Source organism: Rana temporaria, chromosome 3, assembly GCF_905171775.1.
Source record: "Rana temporaria chromosome 3, aRanTem1.1, whole genome shotgun sequence".
Taxonomy (NCBI): Eukaryota; Metazoa; Chordata; class Amphibia; order Anura; family Ranidae; genus Rana; species Rana temporaria.
The window spans coordinates 462,696,039-462,718,004 of record NC_053491.1 but is presented as its reverse complement, the minus strand read 5'-3'; the positions used below and the strand labels follow the sequence as shown (position 1 = coordinate 462,718,004).

General features: G+C 47.2%; 1 protein-coding gene across 2 annotated transcripts in view; it reads left to right on the top strand.

The window, feature by feature from the left end:
- LOC120933539 overlaps positions 1–21,966 on the top strand; it is a 100,506-nt gene that overhangs the window by 74,670 nt on the left and 3,870 nt on the right. For both annotated transcript variants that reach the window (XM_040346798.1, XM_040346797.1), the window contains 3 exons: positions 2,246–2,280; positions 10,253–10,299; positions 11,975–12,043. In XM_040346798.1, coding sequence (XP_040202732.1) covers positions 2,246–2,280; positions 10,253–10,299; positions 11,975–12,043 — 151 coding nt within the window. The remainder of the gene's footprint in view (positions 1–2,245; positions 2,281–10,252; positions 10,300–11,974; positions 12,044–21,966) is intronic.

Below are 21,966 nucleotides of genomic sequence, written 5' to 3'. Positions count from 1 at the left end.
GCGTCGCAAGTCCCGCTCACGTCGCAACCACTGACGTCCTAGTGACGTCAGTGGGAGCAATGCACGCCGGGAAATTCCCCGGACGACGCATGCGCATTTAAATCGGAGCGGGAACGCGCCTGATTTAAATATGACACTCCCCTAGCCGCGGAATTTGAATTCCGCTGGGGGATTTAGGATCCGCCGTCGCAAATTTGGAGGTAAGTGGTTTGTGAATTAGCCACTTGCCTCCTAAACTTGCGGGAGCGGATCTTAATTCACGTAGATCGAGCGGATCTATAGATCCGCTGAGCTACGTGAATCTGGCCCACAAAGTTTTCATGGAGGTGCTTTGTACCCATAAGGGCATCTGATGCCATACTAAAGCCCTTCCTGAATGTTAGTGCTTCTACAGTCCTTTAAAATATGCAAGTGTTGTTTTAAAGCCCAAAAAAAGTTTTTGTTTAAATCGGCTAAATACATTAACCACTTAAGACCCGGACCAATATGCAGGTTAAGGACCGGGCCCCTTTTTGCGATTCGGCACTGCGTCGCTTTAACTGACAGTTGCACAGTCGTGCGACGTGGCTCCCAAACAAGATTGGCGTCCTTTTTTCCCCACAAATTGAGCTTTCTTTTGGTGGTATTTGATCACCTCTGCGCTTTTTATAAGCAAAAATAGTGTGACAATTTAAAAAAAAAAAACAATATTGTTTACTTTTTGCTATAATAAACATCCTCAGTTTAGGCTGATACGTATTCTTCTACTTATTTTTGGTAAAAAAATCACAATAGGCGTTTATTGATTGGTTTGCGCAAAAGTTATAGCGCTTACAAAATAGGGGATAGTTTTATGTCATTTTTATTTATTATGGCGGACACATCGGACACTTTTGACACATATTGGGACCATTGTAATTCTCACAGCGAAAAATGCTATAAAAATGCACTGATTACTGTGAAAATGACAATGGCAGTGAAGAGGTTAACCACTAGGGGGCGCTAAGGGGTTAAGTGTGCCCTAAGGGAGTGATTCTTACTGTAGGGGGGGGCGGGGCTGGACGTGTGACGTCACTGATTGTTGTTTCCTATAACAGGGAACAGACGATCAGTGACACTGCCACACAGAAGAACGGGGAAGGTGTGTTTACACTCACCTCTTCCCGTTCTTCAGCTCCTGTGACCCGATCGTGGGATACCGGCGTCGATCGGGTCCGCAGGTCCTGCGGGCACGGAGCTTCGGACCGGGTCGCACGCGCGACCCACGGCTGGGCTCTTAAAGGGAAACGTACCTGTACGTGCCTGTGCCTAGCTGTGCCATTCTGCCAATGTATATCGGCGTTAGGCGGTCCTTAACCTGCATAATGGTCCAGGTCTTAAGTGGTTAAAGATACATCCTAACAAAAGATACATTGCATTGTAAAGAAAATTATTTTTGTTTACTTTTCCAACTGCTATTCCAATTACATTTGCAATCAAATGGGAAAAACGTAAACAGAGTGTGGTAGAGATCTATTGCCGTGAATTGTCCCAGTCCAGGTGGAATCTGGATTTAAAGGGTCACTAAAGGAAAAAAAAATTTTAGCTAAATAGCTTCATTTACCTTACTGCAGTACTGGTTTCATGTCCTCATTGTTCATTTTTGCTTTGAAGTAGCTGTAATTCTGCTGTGATCTCCACACTTCCTGGTTGCCTGTTTCCTTATAACCATGGTACTGGGAGATTTTCACAGTGGTCTAAGCTGTCATTACTGTGTGTCTAAAACTCCTCAGAACCAATCAGATTCATTTTAAAAACAAAACACTGCCCTGGATTTGTTTGTTTTTGTTCTGTGAGTCTTCCCGACTCACCTCTCACCCGGAACTTCATGTATGTACCTTTAAAATCGAAAGTGAAACTAGAGGCACATTATATGATAGATTAAATTCAAATTTTAATCATTTTTAAAAGGAATCAGTTAACTTTTATGTCTCTATATCCAATAAACAGTCATTTCAGCAAAAAAAAAAAAAATTTCCTTTAGTGACATTTAAAGTGATTTTAACTGCTAACCACCGTGGAAGATGTTTCAATTTTAAAGGTTGTTCTATTTTTTCATATTACAATTTTTTTTTTTTTATATGTATGAATATAAAATTGCAAATTAGATGCTTATGCATATGGCCAGGTCAATATTCAGTTTGTTCTTTTCTTACTGAATTATTTGAATAAATATTCCGCTGTCTTTTCTGCAGTATCATACTTATTATCTTTTCTTTCTTCCTAGTTCTGAACAACAGATGAACATCATTCCAACTACAGGTGAGGGTACAGTTGAAATATACCCAAAAGGCATTAGTAAATTAGGTAAATATATCGCTGAGTGCAAGCAGCCATATATAGAGATGGGTAAATAGAAAATCACCCCATGATTTGCTCTGATGGATGAATATTGGATTTTACCTGGCAGTGTAAGTAAATTGGCCCAAAGCATAACTTCCAAATCTAGTATTACAGAGCAGTATGTAGAGACATTTGGGTAATCTGTGGTCACTGGCCAGAAGGTGAGCCTCAAATCTTAATTTGAGGCTGCACAGGGTCATCCAGCAAGAATCCCTTCCTCTTTAATGTATTAATTCTAATAAGGAAACATTATGCTTTATGATGAGGTACTATAGCACTTTGGGGTTGATTTACAAAAACTGGAGAGTGTAAAATCTGGTGCAGCTCTGCATAGAAGCCAATCAGCTTCTAGTTTTTTTTTTTTTTTTTTGGCAAAACTTAAAGGATCACTAAAGGAATTTTTTTTTTTTAGCTAAATAGCTTCCTTTACCTTACTGCAGTACTGGTTTCATGTCCTTATTGTTCGTTTTTGCTTTGATGTTGCTGTAATTCTGCTGTGATCTCCACACTTCCTGCTTGTCTGGCTCCTTATAACCACAGTACTGGGAGCTTTCTCACGGTGGTCTAAGCTGTCATTACTGTGTGTTTAAAACTTAACAGAACCAATCAGATTCATTTTAAAAACAAAACACTGCCCTGGATTTGTTTGTTTTTGTTCTGTGTGTCTCTCTAGTTCACAGGAACATGAAACCAGTTTAAAAGTGAAACTAACCTGCAGGCACATTATATGATTGGTTTTTATCTATTTGTAATCATTTTTAAAAGGAATCAGTTAACTTTTATGTCTCTATACCCTGTAAACAGTCATTTCAGCAAAAAAAAAAAAAATTCCTTTAGTGAACCTTTAATTGAACAAGTTGAAGTTAGAATCTGATTGGCCACCATGCAGAGCTGCATCAGATTTTGCACTATGCAGTTTTAGTAAATCAACCCCTTTCTATTAGGGCTATGTTATCAGACATGTACATCCCTGCAGGTAAGCAATAGAGTTTAGGAACCTCTTTACCACAGCCTGTAAACGGACAACGAAAGAGGATCATCAAAATTATGAGGTTGTGACTTCAATCTACACCTCACTTAAGTCAATGGGAGCAGAATATTAGAAACCAGTAATGGCCATTTTCTATGCCAAGAGGCAAGGGATTGTCAAAAATATGGCATAAGAGGGAGCTAGACACCAGTGGTGGCTGGTGTTTTCTTTTTTTTGGGGGGGGTGCTGTTTTCCGGTTGGTCCGGGACTTACCCCATCATGGCAGGTGGCAGGCAGCGTGGTGCAGCGGCTCGGCTCAGAGGCCTCTCCTCCATGGCGTCTTCCAGCTCCTCCCCTCCTCTACCTAGGCATCAAATAGGATCGCCTGGGAGGTTCAGCCAATTGGGTGATCAGTGTCAAAACCCACTTCCCGATTGGCCGGGAGGAGGATCCGTGTTACAACAGTGAATATTCAATATTCATTCGCTGTTGTAACACACCTGGGTGGGGTCGGAGCGCACTCTCTGTGACACAAGCCCACCCTATATTGAAGCCTATTAGAGACCACCCCGCATTAGAATCTATGTGCAGGTGTCCTGAAAGAGGCCGGACACATGCAGAGGGGAGGCTGTGATAGATGGGGGGCGGCATCCCGTGCGCCCTTAATGGACGGGCCACCCCTGCTAGAAACTGCCCTGGGGGTCATGTGCCAAAGCATAAAAAAAATCAGTTTGGCTGGGAGCAGTGATTTTAATGCTTAAAGTGAAATATTAAAAATACAAAGTTCCTTTAAATCACATGCCTGGAGGATGCTCTTAACCTGCCTGTGAAATGGCGAATTCCAAAGAAAAAAAATCAATTTCAATTGCTGGTAAATGACAGTTCCCGACTTCTTCCTGTTTATAACAAAGTGGCTGGATTTTTGTCTATATCAGACCCTCCTTAGTTAACGGTCTGGTATAGATGTTAATAGGGGTTAATATCTTCTCAGGGTTCAATTTTAAATATTTCAAAAAGTACCATATATACTGAAGTATAAGCCAACCCGAATATAAGCCGAGGCACCTAATTTTACCACAAAAAAAATGGGAAAACGTATTGACTCAAGTTTAAGCCTAGGGTGTCCATCTGCATGCCTCACTTTGCCTCACTGTGTCCATGCCTCACTGTGCCCATGCCTCACTGTGCCCATGACTAGGCTGACGTTTAACATGGGAGTCTAAGGAAGGGATGCTGGGCTTTGAAAAATCGGTGCTCCCCAGCCGTAGGTCCAGGGGACCTACGACCTGTCGGTACCGGGTCCTCAAAGTCACCAGAGAAATTACCATTTAACATGGGAGTCTATGGAAGGGGTGCCCGGCTTTGAAAAATCGGTGCTCCCCGGCCGTAGGTTCCCTGGACAACAAACTTTGCACACTTGTAGAGTAATGCCGCGTGCACACGACCATTTTCAATGGTATAGAAAAAACAACGTTTTTTTCAACCCGATTATTGTTAAACCAGCCTTGCCTACACAGGATCGTGGAAAAAAAATGCTCTAGCAAAGCGCAGTGACGTACAACACGTACGACGGCACTATAAAGGGTAAGTGCCATTCGTATAGCGCCACCCTTGGGGCTGCTTTTGCTGATTTCATGTTAGTAAAAGACAATTCGCGCTTTTCAGTCTGTTACAGCGTGATGAATGTGCTATGTCCATTACGAATGCTAGTTTTACCAGAACGAGCGCTCCCGTCTCACAACTTGCTTCTGAGCATGCGCGTTTTTTTCACGTCGTTAACCACTTCAGCCCCGGACCATATTGCTGGTCAATGACCAGGCCACTTTTTGCGATTCGACACTGCGTCGCTTTAACTGACAGTTGCGCGGTCGTGCGACGTGGCTCCCAAACAAAATTGGCACCATTTTTTCCCACAAATAGAGCTTTCTTTTGGTGGTATTTGATCACCTCTGCAGTTTTTAGTTTTTGCGCTATAAACGAAAATAGAGCAACAATTTTGAAAAAAAATTAAAAAATTTACTTTTTGCTATAATAAATATCTCCCAAAAATATATTATAAAAGGTTTTTGTCCTCAGTTTAGGCCGATATGTATTCTTGTACATATTTTTCGTAATTTTTTTTTTGCAATAAGCGTTTATTGATTGGTTTGCGCAAAAGTTATAGCGTTTACAAAATAGGGGATAGTTTTATGGCATTTTTATTAATATTTTTTTTTACTAGTAATGGCGGCGATCAGAGATTTTTATCGGTACTGCGACATTATGGCGGACATTTCGGACACTTTTTACACATTTTTGGGACCATTGGCATTTTTATAGCGATCAGTGCTATACAAATGCATTGATTACTATAAAAATGCCACTGGCAGGGAAGAGGTTAACACTAGGGGGCGAGGAAGGGGTTAAGTATGTTCCTTGGGTGTGTTCTAATTGAAGGGGGGGTGGACTGACATGGGGAAATGACAGATCGCTGTTCATTTATTGTATGAACAGACGATAAGTAATTTATCCCCCTGACAGGACCTGGAGCTGTGTTTACACACACAGCTCACGGTTTTCGCTCTGTAACGAGCCATCGCGAGTGCCTGGCGATGATCGCGCCCGCCGGGCACACGCGTCTGGATCAAGGGCGAGCGGGGGGCGCGCGCGACACTTTTGGCTGAACTGCGAGATGACGTATATCTACGCGATCTCGTGCAGCCAACGGTGGCTGGTCGGCAAATACTGTATTTATTGGCGTATAACACTCACTTTTTTACCCTGAAAATAGAGGGTAAACTGTGCCTGCGTGTTATACACAGGGGGCTGTGGAAAGAATTTTTCCTGAAACTTCGGGCCTGATCCTCAAAAGGGATACGCCGGCGTAACTGCTGTTACGCCGTCGTATCCCTGGGCCTGATTCCCAAAAAAGCTGCCTAACTTAACTTTCAGCAGTTAAGTTACACTGACTTAAAATCTCTACCTAAGTGCCTGATCCACAAAGCACTTACCTAGAAATTTCAGGCCGTGTAACTTAAGTGCCTCCGTCGCAAGGCGGTCCTCCTCTCCGGGGGGCGTTTAAAATTTAAATGAGGCGCGCTCCTGCGCCGGCCGTACTGCGCATGCGTGTGACGTAATTTTCCCGACGTGCAGCGCGCGAACGTAATTTACGCCGGGCTTTGTGGATTGCGACGGGACACTAAAGTTGTGACGGCTGAAAAAAAATATACGCGCCGGGAAAACAAATAATTATAAAAAAAAATGACAGCGTCGCTCAGCATGCATTCCTGAGAGGGAGAACTCCATGCCAATTTTCAAAGAAAAAACCGGCATGGGTTCCCCCCCCCAGGAGCATACCAGGCCCTTAGGTCTGGTATGGGTTGTAAGGAGACCCCCCCACGCCGAAAAATCGACGTAGGGGGTCCCCCTACACACCATACCAGACCCGTATCCAAAGCACGCTACCCGGCCGGTCAGGAAAGGGAGTGGGGACGAGCGAGCGCCCCCCCCTCCTGAGCCGTGCCAGGCCGCATGCCCTCAACATGGGGGGGTTGGGTGTTCTGGGGCAGGGGGGCGCACTGCGGGCCCCCCCACCCCAGAGCACCCTGTCCCCATGGTGATGAGGACAGGACCTCTTCCCGACAACCCTTGCCGTTGGTTGTCTGGGTCTGCGGGCGGGGGCTTATCGGAATCTGGGAGTCCCCTCAAATAAGGGGGCCCCCAGATACCGGCCCCCCACCCTAAGTGAATGGATATGGGGTACATCGTACCCCTACCCATTCACCTGGAGGCAAAAAGTAAAAGTTATTAAACACACAACACAAGGGTTTTTAAAATAATTTATTATTCTGCTCCGGAGGCCCCCCCTGTCTTCTTTATTAGCTCTAATACCAGGGGGGGCTTCTTCTTCCGCTCTCCGGGGGTCTTCTCCGCTCTCCGGGGGGGGCTTCTTCTTCCACTCTCCGGGGGGGGGCTTCTCCACTCTCCGGGGGTCTTCTCCGCTCTCCAGGGGTCTTCTTCTATCTTCGCCGCTCTCCGCTGTTGACTCGGCGAACCCCGGTTCTTCTGCAGCTGTCCGGTGCCTTCTTCTTCAGCGCTGGCTGCCTGCTATCTTCGTGTGTTAGCTCAATTACTAGCAGGCAGCCAGCGCGGTCTTCTGTGACGTCAGGTTCTTCTTCTCCCCTCTTCCGATGTTGACTCGTCGCCTCTTGTCACTGCAATGATGGAAGCGCGCCTTGCATCCCATTTATATAGGCATCACCGCCCCATCATGCTCCGGTAGGTACCCACGTGGTGGGTGCATGTGGGTAGGCACCCACCACGTGGGTACCTGCCGGAGCATGATGGGACGGTGATGCCTATATAAATGGGATGCAAGGCGCGCTTCCATCATTGCAGTGTCAAGAGGCGACGAGTCAACATCGGAAGAGGGGAGAAGAAGAACCTGACGTCACAGAAGACCGCGATGGCTGCCTGCTAGTAATTGAGCTAACACACAAAGATAGCAGGCAGCCAGCGCTGAAGAAGAAGGCACCGGACAGCTGCAGAAGAACCGGGGTTCGCCGAGTCAACAGCGGAGAGCGGCGAAGATAGAAGACCCCCGGAGAGCGGAGAAGCCCCCCCCGGAGAGCGGAAGAAGAAACCCCCCCGGAGAGTGGAAGAAGACCCCCGGAGAGCAGGAGAAGAAGCCCCCCCTGGTATTAGAGCTAATAAAGAAGACAGGGGGGCCTCCGGAGCAGAATAATAAATTATTTTAAAAACCCTTGTGTTGTGTGTTTACTAACTTTTACTTTTTGCCTCCAGGTGAATGGGTAGGGGTACGATGTACCCCATATCCATTCACTTAGGGTGGGGGGCCGGTATCTGGGGATCCCCTTATTTGAGGGGACTCCCAGATTCCGATAAGCCCCCGCCCGCAGACCCCGACAACCAACGGCAAGGGTTGTCGGGAAGAGGTCCTGTCCTCATCAACATGGGGACAGGGTGCTCTGGGGTGGGGGGCCCGCAGTGCGCCCCCCTGCCCCAGAGCACCCAACCCCCCCATGTTGAGGGCATGCGGCCTGGCACGGCTCAGGAGGGGGGGGGCGCTCGCTCGTCCCCACTCCCATTCCTGACCGGCCGGGTAGCGTGCTTTGGATACGGGTCTGGTATGGATTGTAGGGGGACCCCTACGTCGAATTTTCGGCGTAGGGGGGGTCTCCTTACAACCCATACCAGACCTAAGGGCCTGGTATGTTCCTGGGGGGGAACCCATGCCGGTTTTGAATTTAAAAATTGCCGTGGAGTTCACCCTCAGGAATGCATACCAAATGCCGTCGCTTGAATGGGCCTTTACAAGGTGTGACTAACTTTCCACATTGTAAAACCAGCCCTAGTTTTGCGCAAGCAAATTCGGAACTTACGCAGAAATCACAATGATGAAATGCTTTGTGGATCTGCTTAAGTCCTCATTTGCATGCTCAAAGCTGCATTTCAATGAGAAATGCCCCCAGCGGCGGATGAGGTACTGCATCCTAAGATTTGACCGTGTAAGTGTCTTACACATGTCAGATTTTCTGCCTAACTTTGGAAAAAGCCTTTTGAGGATCGTTTCCAAAGTTAGGCACAGACTGAACAGCAGTTAAGTCTGCGTATCTCTTTTGGGAATCAGGCCCCGAGGGCCAGATCCACAAAAACCTGGCGTAACTTAAAAAATCCCATTTAAGTTACACTGCCTTAAAATTTCTACCTAAGTGCCCGATCCACAAAGCACTTATCTAAAAATTTCAGGCTGTGTAACTAAAATTCCGCCGGCGCAAGGCGTTCCTATTCAAATGGGGCGAGTCCCATTTAAATGAGGCGCGCTCCCGCGCCGGCCGTACTGCGCATGCGCGAAGTTACGTTACGCCGAGTTTTGAGGATCGCGACGGCTTAAAAAAGTTGCGTCGGAAAAAAAAAAAAAAAAATGACAGCGTCGCTCGGCATGCATTCCTGAGGGAGAACTCCATGCCAATTTTCAAAGAAAAAACCGGCATGGGTTCACCCCCCAGGAGCATACCAGGCCCTTAGGTCTGGTATGGGTTGTAAGGAGACCCCCCTACGCCGAAAAATCGACGTAGGGGTCCCCCTACAATCCATACCAGACCCGTATCCAAAGCACGCTACCCGGCCGGTCAGGAAGGGAGTGGGGACGAGCGAGCGCCCCCCCCCCCTCCTGAGCCGTGCCAGGCCGCATGCTCTCAACATGGGGGGGTTGGGTGCTCTGGGGCAGGGGGGCGCACTGCGGGCCCCCCCACCTCAGAGCACCCTGTCCCCATGTTGATGAGGACAGGACCTCTTCCCGACAACCCTTGCCGTTGGTTGTCGGGGTCTGCGGGCGGGGGCTTATAGGAATCTGGGAGTCCCCTCAAATAAGGGGGCCCCCAGATACCGGCCCCCCACCCTAAGTGAATGGATATGGGGTACATCGTACCCCTATCCATTCACCTGTAGGCAAAAAGTTAAAGTTAGTAAACACACAACACAAGGGTTTTTAAAATAATTTATTATTCTGCTCCGGATGCCCCCCCTGTCTTCTTTATTAGCTCTATTACCAGGGGGGGCTTCTTCTTCCACTCTCCGGGGGTCTTCTCCGCTCTCCGGGGGGGGGGCTTCTCCGCTCTCCGGGGGTCTTCTTCCATCTTCTCCCCTCTTCCGCTGTTGACTCGGCGAACCCCGGTTCTTCTGCAGATGCCTTCTTCTCCGGCAGCATAAGAGTGTGCCAAGTTTGGTACCGGGTCCCCAAATTTCGGGAGATCAGGCGCAAAAGGGTGACTCGAATATAAGCCGAGGGGGGCATTTTCAGCACAAAAATTTTTACTGAAGAACTTGGCTTATACCCGAGTATATATGGTATGTCAAGTAATAAAAGAATTGCCAATTTAGTGAATACAATTTATGGAGCTTATTTCTGATTATTTACAGATAATATGACAACTGAGGAGTCACCATACTGTGAAATAAGCACAAAGGTGAGTACCGGTAACATTCTTAAAGAACAATTTGCAAAAAACACAAATCGTAAATGTGAAGTCAGTCTGACAAGATCATATGATCTTGACCATAATCAGGAGCTAAGGGGAGCTTTCCTGACCACCTATTCATATGATTTAACCCAACTTGGCTTCCACTCAGTGAAGCCATCATTGGGTGACTGTGGCCCCATCATGACACCGCCTACTCCTATATTGGTGCAGGACGTGATAACTTTTTCAACACAGTTAATGGGTAGTAAGTGATTCAGTCTGCCTTGTGTGCATCATGTGACGTGGCAAAGAAAACTGTTCTTGTAATATCAGCCACCAAATCCTGAGTGCTACATTGAGTTTCTGGATCTTCTATATTTGTTTGATGTTATCCCAGCTACCTGTAAAAGTAGTTTATCCTTGTTGTACCTCCCTAATGTAAATCTGTCAAATATACACCCTTTTTTGGTATCAGTAGGAGCAATAGTGCTCCATCATTGCTGTCAATCAAAGAATGGTACACTATAATTGGTGTTAGTGGAAGAAGAGTGCCTCATTGTTGGTGTCAGTGGGAGGAATAGTGCCCCATCATTGGTGTCAGTGAGAGAACTAGTACCCATCATTGGAGACAGTGTGATTAACAGTGTCCCATCATTGGTTTCAGTGGAAGCAATATTGTCCTATTGTCGGTGTCAGTGGGAGGAATAGTGTCCCATTTTAGTGTTCCATTATTGTTATTAATGAGGGGAACAGTGCTCCATTGCTGGTCTGAGTGGGAAGATTAGTGCCCCAGTAAAAGGCAAGTACAGAATTGCACTTGCCCCATGGGGTGCAGTTTCTTGAGCACTGCTCTAATGTATCAAATATGTGTTTATTTTAGCATACGGAAGACCAAATGAGCCTTTTGATGTCAAGGCATGGACAATTACCGTATTTATCGGGGTATTGCGCGCTCCAGCGTATAGCGCGCACCCCTAATGTGGACCCGCATTCCTGTAAAAAAAACATTTTAGTACTTACAGTTTTGGTGTCTTGCGCGGCATCCACCGGTGGCCTCGTCGGGTTAGGCGTCCGTCTGCGGCTTCGGTGGTGTCCTCCTAGTCGGGTCCGGTGTCTGTCTGCGGCTTCGGTGGTGTCCTCCCCGTCGGGTCCGGCGTCCATCGGCGGCTTCGGTGGTGTCCTCCCGCGCTGTTACCCGTCGAATCTCCGCTTCCCGCGCTCAGTTTGAATGCCTGCACCGACATATACCGTTGTGCAGTAAACTCGCGTACATTCGGCCAGACTCGGCTTCGCTCGTGCTCACGCTCTGTGACGTTTATGCGTGACTATGAGCAAAGCCGGGCCTGGCCGAATGTACGTGAGTGTACTGCGCTCGGTATATGTCGGTGCAGGCATTCAAACACGGCGCAGGAAGCGGGTATCGGCGTATATCGCGCACCCACGATTTTGCCCTTATTTTCAGGGCAAAAAAGTGCGCGGTATATGCCGATAAATACGGTAATACAACGTGAAAGAGACTACACAAAAAAACAACATTTGAAAATTGATATTTGTAAATGTGTCTATTGGGATAATCATACAATGTGTTTCCTTTGTAAATTCCTTTGTTGCTATAAGTAAAGTTGATTTTAAGAATTCTCAGATGAAGGAAGTATATGATTTGGATGTTGGGTGATTTCAGAAACCTGAGGATATGCCGGTGGATGGCACTGATGAAGCGGCAAGTAACGAGATGGAAAATGGACAAGATGTAAGGGCCAAATATGGATGGGAATGGGGGAAATTACTATAATTTCAGTTATAATTGCTTTTATTTCCAATGTCATGGGAAATTATTATGGTTTTGTGTCTATATTATATATATTTTTTTACATTTAGAAGATTTTAAACTGACATTATAAATTCAATTTGAAAAATGTATGAATATTGGGTAAAGGTTTTGGGAATCTTGGGTGAGAACATAAATAGATGGGTTTCCTATTCTCTTTTTATCTCTGCAAAACCTCACAAATATATGTTAAAGGGGTTCTAAAGGTTTAGTTTTTTTTTTAAACAACAGACATGTTATACTTCCACTGTGCAGCTCGAACTACGTTTTCTGGGGTCCCACAGCCGCTGTCTCGGCTCCTCAAAGCTTGTGGTAACCCCCCTGGAAAGTGCTCTTCCAAGGGGGTTACCTTGCGGGTGCACTCCCGAATCCTGTATTCGGTGTCAATAGCCGCCTACCACAGGACTCGGCCCCGCCCCCCGGTGGCCACGTCATTGGATTTGATTGACAGCAGCGCAAGCCAATGGCTGCACTGCTATCAATCTATCCAATGTAGAGCTGAGAAGACAGGGAAGCGGAAGAGCGCGTTCGCGACGCAGGACTTCCAGGGCTCAGGTAAGTAAAACGGGGGGCTGCAAATCTTAAGATGTTTTTTCATCTTAATGCATAGGATGCATTAAGATGAAAAAACATGAACCTTTACAACCCCTTTAAACCTGACAGTGAATTCCACCTAGAACAGTTTCCTCTGGAAAAAACAATGCTGCATTGCTCCTAAATATAGAGTAGCCTTGCCACTCTTAATTAATTACTCTCTCTGTTTGGACTTAAAGCGGGGGTTCACCCTAAAAAAAAAAATCTTTATCTACCATCCCATCCAGCATACTAGCGTCAGCTATAGTATGTTTTTTTCGCTGTATTTGCCGTTTAATCCTTTAGTTTTGTTTCAGACTCTGGCGGGGAAATAGGCGTTCCTATGAAGAGGGGAACATGATTGACGTCCGGCTATGGCGCAGCACGCGTTCCGAAAATAGCCGAAATAGGACTCAGATATATACGGCACCTGCGCAGTCAGCTCCTAGTCTGTGCGCAGGCGCCGTATAGCGCCGTGAAGAGCCGAGTCCTACTCCGGCTATTTTCGGAACGCGTGACGCGCCATAGCCGGACGTCAATCATGTTCCCCTCTTCATAGGAACGCCTACTCCCCGCGGGAGTCTGAAACAAAACTAAAGAATTAAATGGTAAATACAGCAAAAAAAAAAAAAAAAACATACTATAGCTAACGCTAGTATGCTGTATGGGATGGTTCATAGATGTTTTTTAGGGTGAACCTCCGCTTTAAGTGAGATGGGATGTTGCAGGGGGTTTGGCTATTAGGATTGTCACTGCTGATTTACAAGCCTATAGCTCGTCAGTCCGCAGCTACCCACACCTATTCACAGGGCCGGACTGGCCTAGCGGGACAGCGGGAAATATCCCGGTAGGCTGGCTGCTGTGAACATGACTGGGGGCTGGATGAGGAAATAAATTCCAGCAGCAGAGCGGAGGGCTGGAGGAGCACGTGACTATCATGCGGCAGGCACTGTCAGGTCTGTGTGCTGTGGAGGAGGATAATGCAGGAGGGAACACTTAGAGCCGGTTCACACAGGGGCGGCACGACTTCGGGGGCGACTTGGCCAGGCGACCTGAAAACGACTTCCAAGGCGATTTGCAAAATGACTTCTGTATAGAAGTCAATGCAAATCGCCCCGAGTCGCCCCCGAAGTAGTACAAGAACCTTTTTCTAAGTCGGAGCGACTCGCGTCGCTCCTATTAGAACGGTTCTATTCACTACAATGGGACGCGACTTGTCAGGCGGCTGTGTCGCCTGACGAGTCGCGCCAGTGTGAACCGGGTCTTACTGGGTGTTCTCTGGCCACTGGCCAGTCATTTCTCTAGTAGGGAACCCACAGCCAATAGCGCTGCATAAAGGAGTTCAAGGGAGGACCTGCTCCTCCTCCGGTCCATCCACAGCCAATCAGCAGGCAGTGTAGCTCTTCCCCGCTCACATTTGATTGTAAGTGTTGGAGTGAGGCTGAATGGGGCACGCTAGGAGGGAGATGCAGGAAAGGAAAGGTAGGATGACAACAATCCATGTTCTGCAGCCTCAGGACACACAAATCTGAACAGTAACATGTTGCTGGCCGGCTGCAGTGTCTTTCAGATATGTGATCAGGCAGTGTGCAGGTTATCAATCAGCCTCCCCCACACACACACCTCTTGTCTCCCTGTTTCTGCCTATAACCTGACCTGCACATTGTCTGATCACACTGATAAGATCTCTGGAAGACGCTGCAGCAGTGTTCTATGAGACCAGGGACATAACCATTTCAGCCTATAATCAGCTATTTAGGCAGAGCTCTGTGTGTGCTGCACAGATTGTTTGATGGGAGTTTTTTTTTGTTGGAGGATTTACTGCTGGATGAGGCTAAAAGCTTAACAGACCAATTAACTGGTTACTGTCCTCCACTAATCCTGAGCAGTTCAGTTTTTGCAAGAAAATTTGTATTTTAGAAATTGGATGTGATTATTTCTTCTGTCACTTGGTTGTACTTTCAAAGGATAAAGACTGCCTTGATCCTGCAGAGATAGTTTAAATAGAGTGGAGCAACCCTGCAATACTATATACCTGTACATTGAGTTCATCTTTAAATGCAGCCTCTGACCATCTCCTGAATCAATCATGTCTGCAATCCTTAACCGTCCCCTGTACCATGTCTGCAATCTCTGACATTCTCCTGTACTATAATATGCAGTCTCTGACCATCTCCTGTAATATATATCTGCAGTCTCTGACCATCTCCTGTAATATATATCTGCAGTCTCTGACCATCTCCTGTAATATATATCTGCAGTCTCTGACCATCTCCTGTAATATATATCTGCAGTCTCTGACCATCTCCTGTAATATATATCTGCAGTCTCTGACCATCTCCTGTAATGTCTGCAATCCCTGCAGGAGAGGGTACACACATGATACACACACACTGTACACACTTCCTCATCTGCCACAGCAGAATTATATTAGAGCCCCCAGTACAGAATGAGGATGCTTTATGGTGGGTGCTATGGCCATGGCACATTTTACATTGAAATTCATCCTCCCCCATAAGACAATTATTTATTGGGTGTAATATACATATAGGTGTAAATACATACACTGTGCGTGTGTGTGTGTGTTTAGATATAGAGTTGAGAGAGGAAAAAAACAAGGAGTAAGAGAAGGAATTAAAAGAGGGGGATAAAGAAAGAAAACGAGTGAGAAAGAACATGAAAGATGGATAAAGAGCGATAGATAGGGGGTGGGGACAAGACATTAGGATAGAGAGAGATAAAAGGTAAAGAAAGGAGAACAAAGAGAAAGAGTGGTATATCCTAATGCCACGTACACACGATCGGTTTGTCTGATTAAAACGGTCTGATGGACCGTTTTCATCAGACTAACCGATCGTGTGTGGCCCCCATCAGTTTTTTATCCATCGGTTAAAAAACTAGGAGCTTTGTTTTAAAATTACCTGATGGTTAACTAACCGATAGAAAAAAACGATCGTCTGTGGGCACGTCCATCAGTTAAAAATCCACGCATGCTCAGAATCAAGTCGACTCATGTTCGGAAGCATTGAACTTAATTTTTTTTTCAGCACGTCGTAGTGTTTTACGTCACCGCGTTCTGACACAATTGTTTTCTTAACTGATGGTGTGTAGGCACGACTGATGAGCTTCAGCTTCATCGGATATCTGATGAAAAATCCATCAGACCGTTTTCATTGGATGAACCGATCGTGTGTACAGGGCATAAGGGGTTTAATACTGTACGAGTGGAAGGGACTCGGCGTGCTAAATGTCCGCGGGTTAGGGGTGCAAATTACTTGCCTTGGGTGCTGACAACCCCCGCTACGCCACTGGGGCTGCTATGAAAGAATTTCCAGGGCTGGTTTTTATGCCCAGTCCGGCCCTGCCTATTCACACCCACTGCGTTCTAAAGTGACAACACTGCCTCTGCTGCTAAAATCTTCCCATGGCAAACTGCAGTGTCTGGGGTTGAAAACATGTAAAGTACAATGGAAGGAAAACTCGGTTCACTTAGGGGAGATAAAAGAAGTAGGTTCTCCATTTATGAGCCTTGTGTCTGACATAGTAACTGGATTTGCAACTTGTTTAGACTGCCATACAAGACCTTTAATAGCCAGATTCATAAACACTTACGACGGCGTATTAGTAGATACGCCGTCATAAGTCCGAATCCGCGCCGTCGTATCTATAAGTGTATTCTCAAACTGAGATACGCTTCACTGTTGCTAAGATACGAGTCGCCGTCGTATATTAGCTGCATATTTACGCTGGCCGCTAGGGGCGTGTACGGGGATTTACGCCTAGAGTATGCAAATTACCTAGATACGCCGATTCACGAACGTACTTGCGCCCGATACGTTGTTTACGTAAGACGTTTTTCCGGCGTAAAGATAAACCACCTAAAAGATGGCGCAGCCCATGCAAGGTATGGACGACGGAACAGCCGTCGTATTTTACGTTTGTGTAAGCGTACGTGAATGGGGCTGGGCGTACTGTAGGTTACGTTACGTTCACGTCGAAAGCAAGGAGTATTTGCGACGTGATTCTGAGCATGCGCGCGCATGCGCCGTACCAACGGCCCTCATTTACATGGGGTCATGGGTAATTTACATGGAGCACGCCCCCTACCTGCCTATTTTGAATTAGGCGGGGTTACGCCGGGCCATTTGCGCTACGCCAACGTAACTTAGGGAGCAAGTGCTTTGTGAATACAGTACTTGCCTCACTATGTTACGTCGGCGTAGTGCAAATGGTATGCCCTACGTGGGCATAAAGATACGCGGCTCTACGTGCAGGGCCGATCCGAGACGGGGTGCACTGCACCCAGGCGCCAGAGGGGAGGGGGCGCCAAAGTGTCAGGAGCACCGTTGGTCCCTGACTGTTGCCAACGAGTTGTGCTTTCCCGCAGCAGCTGCCCCTGGTGGTAAATGGTGCTGAGCGGCGCGCCGATGTGTCGTCCAAGACGGGTCAGCGAGGGCGCCGTGACCTCCAACCTCTGCCGCCCACTGACCCGCCCGCCAGCATGCCCGCAGCAGTGTCATCTCCCGCCCGCCAGCATGCCCGCAGCAGTATCCTCTCATGCCCGCAGCAGTGTCCTCTCATGCCCGCAGCAGTGTCATCTCCCGCCTGGCGCCCGCTGTATAGGTGAAGAGGAGGTAAGTTAGGTCCGCTGACTTACAGGCAATCATTACCTGCAAAGGATCACTATAGCGGAATTCTTTTCAAACTACCACAGAGAAAATATATTAGCGGGACAGATTTTGAAGACTGAGAGATAACTTAAATACTGTAATAGTAACACATGTCAGGATAGCACTAATATTTAAGCTAATATCATATAAATGTGGACGTTGCTTTTCACAGTCTGTTTCCACTGGGTGAGAGATATGTCAGCATATAAAAGTTGGGGAATCGTACCAATGCACTCAATAAAAGTCTTGAGAACAGACTTGATTACATTGTGGTTTGCAGTTTACAGTGGTTTACATTGGTTGATCTATATATTTTAAGATACGGTTAAAATTAGGATGTTAGATTGCAGTATCCTAAAACAAATCAAGTAAGGTGGATTACACTGGCTGAGAGACAATTGTTGTAGGTTTGCGTAGCATTAACCAAATTAGCAAAGAGGTAAGATTGTTTAATGCATAACACAACATTTTACCACAATGTACTGTATTTAAAGCCATAATTCGATATATAACGTTACAATGCGTATAACCAAAGTGTTACCCACCTCCTCCCCGTGTCACCCCTGTGCCCGCCCAGTGCGCCCACAACCCCCTGTGCAGCCACTCTGTGCCTGGAAAGGGGTGTGGGCGGGAAATTTCAAGTCAGACCAGATTTGATGTTGCTGGACACTGTCTCTCTCTCAGCCGTCCTCCCTCTCTCTCAGCCGTCCTCTCTCTCTCTCTCAGCCGTCCTCTCTCTCTCTCAGCCGCCCTCTCTCTCTCTCTCTCTCTCTCTCTCTCTCTCTCTCTCAGCCGTCCTCTCTCTCTCTCTCTCTCTCTCTCTCTCTCTCTCTCTCTCAGCCGTCCTCTCTCTCTCTCTCTCTCTCTCTCTCTCAGCCGTCCTCTCTCTCTCTCTCTCTCTCTCAGCCGTCCTCTCTCTCTCTCTCTCTCTCAGCTGTCCTCTCTCTCTCTCTCTCTCTCTCTCTCTCTCTCTCTCTCTCAGCCGTCCTCTCTCTCTCTCTCTCAGCCGTCCTCTCTCTCTCTCTCAGCCGTCCTCTCTCAGCCGTCCTCTCTCTCTCTCTCTCTCTCTCTCTCTCTCTCAGCTGTCCTCTCTCTCAGCCGTCCTCTCTCTCAGCCGTCCTCTCTCTCTCTCAGCCGTCCTCTCTCTCTCTCTCTCTCTCTCAGCCATCCTCTCCCTCTCTCAGCCGTCCTCTCCCTCTCTCTCAGCCGTCCTCTCTCTCTCTCTCTCAGCTGTCCTCTCTCTCTCTCTCTCTCTCTCAGCCGTCCTCTCTCTCTCAGCCGTCCTCTCTCAGCCGTCCTCTCTCTCTCTCTCAGCCGTTCTCTCTCTCTCTCTCTCTCAGCCGTCCTCTCTCTCTCTCAGCCGTCCTCTCTCTCTCTCAGCCGTCCTCTCTCTCTCTCTCTCTCTCTCTCTCTCAGCCATCCTCTCCCTCTCTCAGCCGTCCTCTCCCTCTCTCTCAGCCGTCCTCTCCCCTCTCTCAGCCTCACCTCTCTCTCTCTCAGCCTCACCTCTCTCTCTCTCAGCCTCACCTCTCTCTCTCTCTCTCAGCCTCACCTCTCTCTCTCTCAGCCTCACCTCTGTCTCTCAGCCTCACTTCTCTCTCTCTCTCTCTCTCTCTCTCTCAGCCTCACCTCTCTCTCTCAGCCTCACCTCTCTCTCTCTCTCTCTCTCTCTCTCTCTCTCTCTCTCAGTCTCACCTCTCTCTCTCTCTCTCTCTCTGTCTCACCTCTCTCTCAGCCTCATATCGCTCTCTCTCAGCCTCATATCTCTCTCTCTCTGCCTCATATCTCTCTCTCTCTCTCTCTCTCTCTGCCTCACCCCTCTCTCACACAGCTTCGCCTCTCTCTCTCTCTCTCTGCCTCATCTCTCTCTCTCTGCCTCATCTCTCTCTCTCTGCCTCATCTCTCTCTCTCTCTCTGCCTCATCTCTCTCTCTCTCTCTCTCTCTCTGCCTCACCTCTCTCTCTCTGCCTCATCTCTCTCTCTCTCATCTCTCTCTCAGCCTGACCTCTCTCACTCAACCCCCTTAGGGGAGCATCTCTGTGTTTGAATCGTTGCCATAGAAACATTTGTAAAGGGGGAGGAGTTAGTAAGGTGACCACGCCCTTGTAGGGGCGCCAGAAATATTTCTGCACCCAGGCGCATGTGACCCTAGGATCGGCCCTGTCTACGTGAATCTGGCCATTAGTTGTGTTTTAATACAAACTGCACCTTTGATAAATAATTCCCCCAGTACTACAGGGTTTCCAAAAAGACCAGCAGTAATTGCCACCTTTCAGACTCTGCTTACAGACTGAGGAGGAGGGGCCACTGATCTGATTCATGAACTTCTAAATTTCAGCTTGAGCTATTTGGTTCTGTAATTTCCAAGCATTTTTCCTTTAGCAAAAGCAGATCAATTTGGCCTGGAAAACATGTGAAACAGGGACCCTGAGCTCCACCTGCTGGCCACAGAAATATTTTATTATTTGCTCTGTGAAGGCTCTCCTTTATCTGTGTCATGGTAAAGTTAGTAGTAGTTAGTCACATACGCCTGGACTTATTTTTTTAATGTCAAAGATCAATATTAAATATCCAAGCACTTCTTCAGTTCTAGTGTCAAAAACATACCCCAGTATTTGTATCCACCCAGGTGGTACAGACACCTTAATTCAACCAGAGCAACATATCTTCTTCTTATGGAGGGAGAGCTGGAATTGACTATACACAAGCCCTGTTGGGGTAAGGGTCAGTGTGAACTTTGCTTTTGGTGACGGATCCTCCCCAGCAACCCTTTGTGTGGATCTGCACTTATTGGATTTATATGAGTTGACATATTCTTAAAAACTTAGGGCCAGATCCACAGACAGAGTACGCCGGCGTACTTTCAAATTACCCGCGTTGTATCTTTGGTTTGAATCCTCAAACCAAGATACGACGGCATCTGGGTTAGATCCGACAGGTATACGTCCTTGTACGCCTTTCGGATCTAAGATGCAATACTTCGGCGTCCGCTGGGTGGCGTTCACGTCGTTTTCCGCATCGGGTATGCAAATTAGCTATTTCTGACGATCCACGAACATACGCGCGGCCGTCGCATTCTCTTACGTCGTCTTTAGTCGGCTTTTTCCAGCGTATAGTTAAGGCTGGTATTTTGCGGCGTATAATTAGACTTGCCATGTTAAGTATGGCCGTCGTTCCCGCGTCGAAATTTGAATTTTTTTTTTTTTGCGTAAGTCGTCCGTGAATTGGGATGGACATAATTCACGTCTAAGTTAAAAAAAATGACGTTGTTGCGACGTCATTTAGCGCAGTGCACGGCTGTAAATTTAGAAACGGACCATGCGCAGTTCATTCGGCGCAGGGACGCGCTTTATTTAAATGAAACACGCCCCCTAATCGCCAATTTGAATTCCGCCGCCAGAGATACACTACGTCACCATAACTTACGCCGCAAAATCTTTAAGGATTCAAAATTACGCCAGGTAAGGTACGGCGGCGTAGCGTATCTCTGATACGCTGCGCCGATCTATTTCTATGTGGATCTGGCCCTTAGACTATTAAGAGAGCACAAGCACTGCATTCATGTTATATTACCTTAAAGGGTTTGTAAAGGAATTTTTTTTTTTTTTTTTTTCATCTTAATAGCTTCCTTTACCTTAATGCTGTGCTGTTTTCATGTCCTCATTGTTCATTTTTGCTCTCAAGTTGCTGTAATTCTTCTCTGATCTCCACACTTCCTGGTTGTCTGTTTCCTGATAACCACAGTACTGGGAGCTTTCTCTCTGTGGTCACTAATCAAGGAGGTGTGATTACTGGGGTAGATCTTTAGATCCGCGTAATCTATGTGATTTACGATCCGCCGGCGCAATTTTGCGAGGCTAGTGTAGTATTCACAAAGGGCCAAATCCGAGATACGACGGAGTAACTGCTGTTACTCCGTCGTATCCCTGGTCCTAACTATGGAACTGATCCACAGAATCAGTTTTCCATAGTTAGGGAGAAGATCCGGCATGTGTAATTGAATTACACTGTCGGATCTTAAGGATGCAATTCTAGGCCGGCCGCTAGGTGGCGAGGCCATTGCGGCCGGCCTAGAATATGCAAATGAACACTTACGGCGATCCACGAACGTTCCGACGGGCCCGTCGCGCTAATTCTACGTCGTTAACGTCGAGTTACACCGCGTAAAACTAGGGCTCAGCCCTAGCTCTCTTAAGCCATGTTAAGTATGGCCGTCGTTCCCACATCGAAATTGAAATTCTACGTCGTTTGCGTAAGACGTTCGTGAATGGCGCTGGACGCCATTTACGCTAACGTCTAAGCAAATGACGTTGGAGCGACGTCAGTTAGCGCAATGCACGTCGGGTAAGTTACCCGACGGAGCATGCGCAGTACGTCCGGCGCGGGAGCGCGCCTAATTTAAATGGGAATCGGCCATTTGTATTAGGAACGCCTTGCGCCGGACGGAGTTAAGTTACAGCGCCGCAAATTTCCAGGTAAGTGCTTTGTGGATCGGCACCTAACTTGGGAGATTTGCGGTAGTGTAACTTAACTCTGAAAAGTTAAGTTGCGCTCGGCGGCTGTGGATCGGGCCCAAAGCACTTACCTCCAAACTTGCGCCGG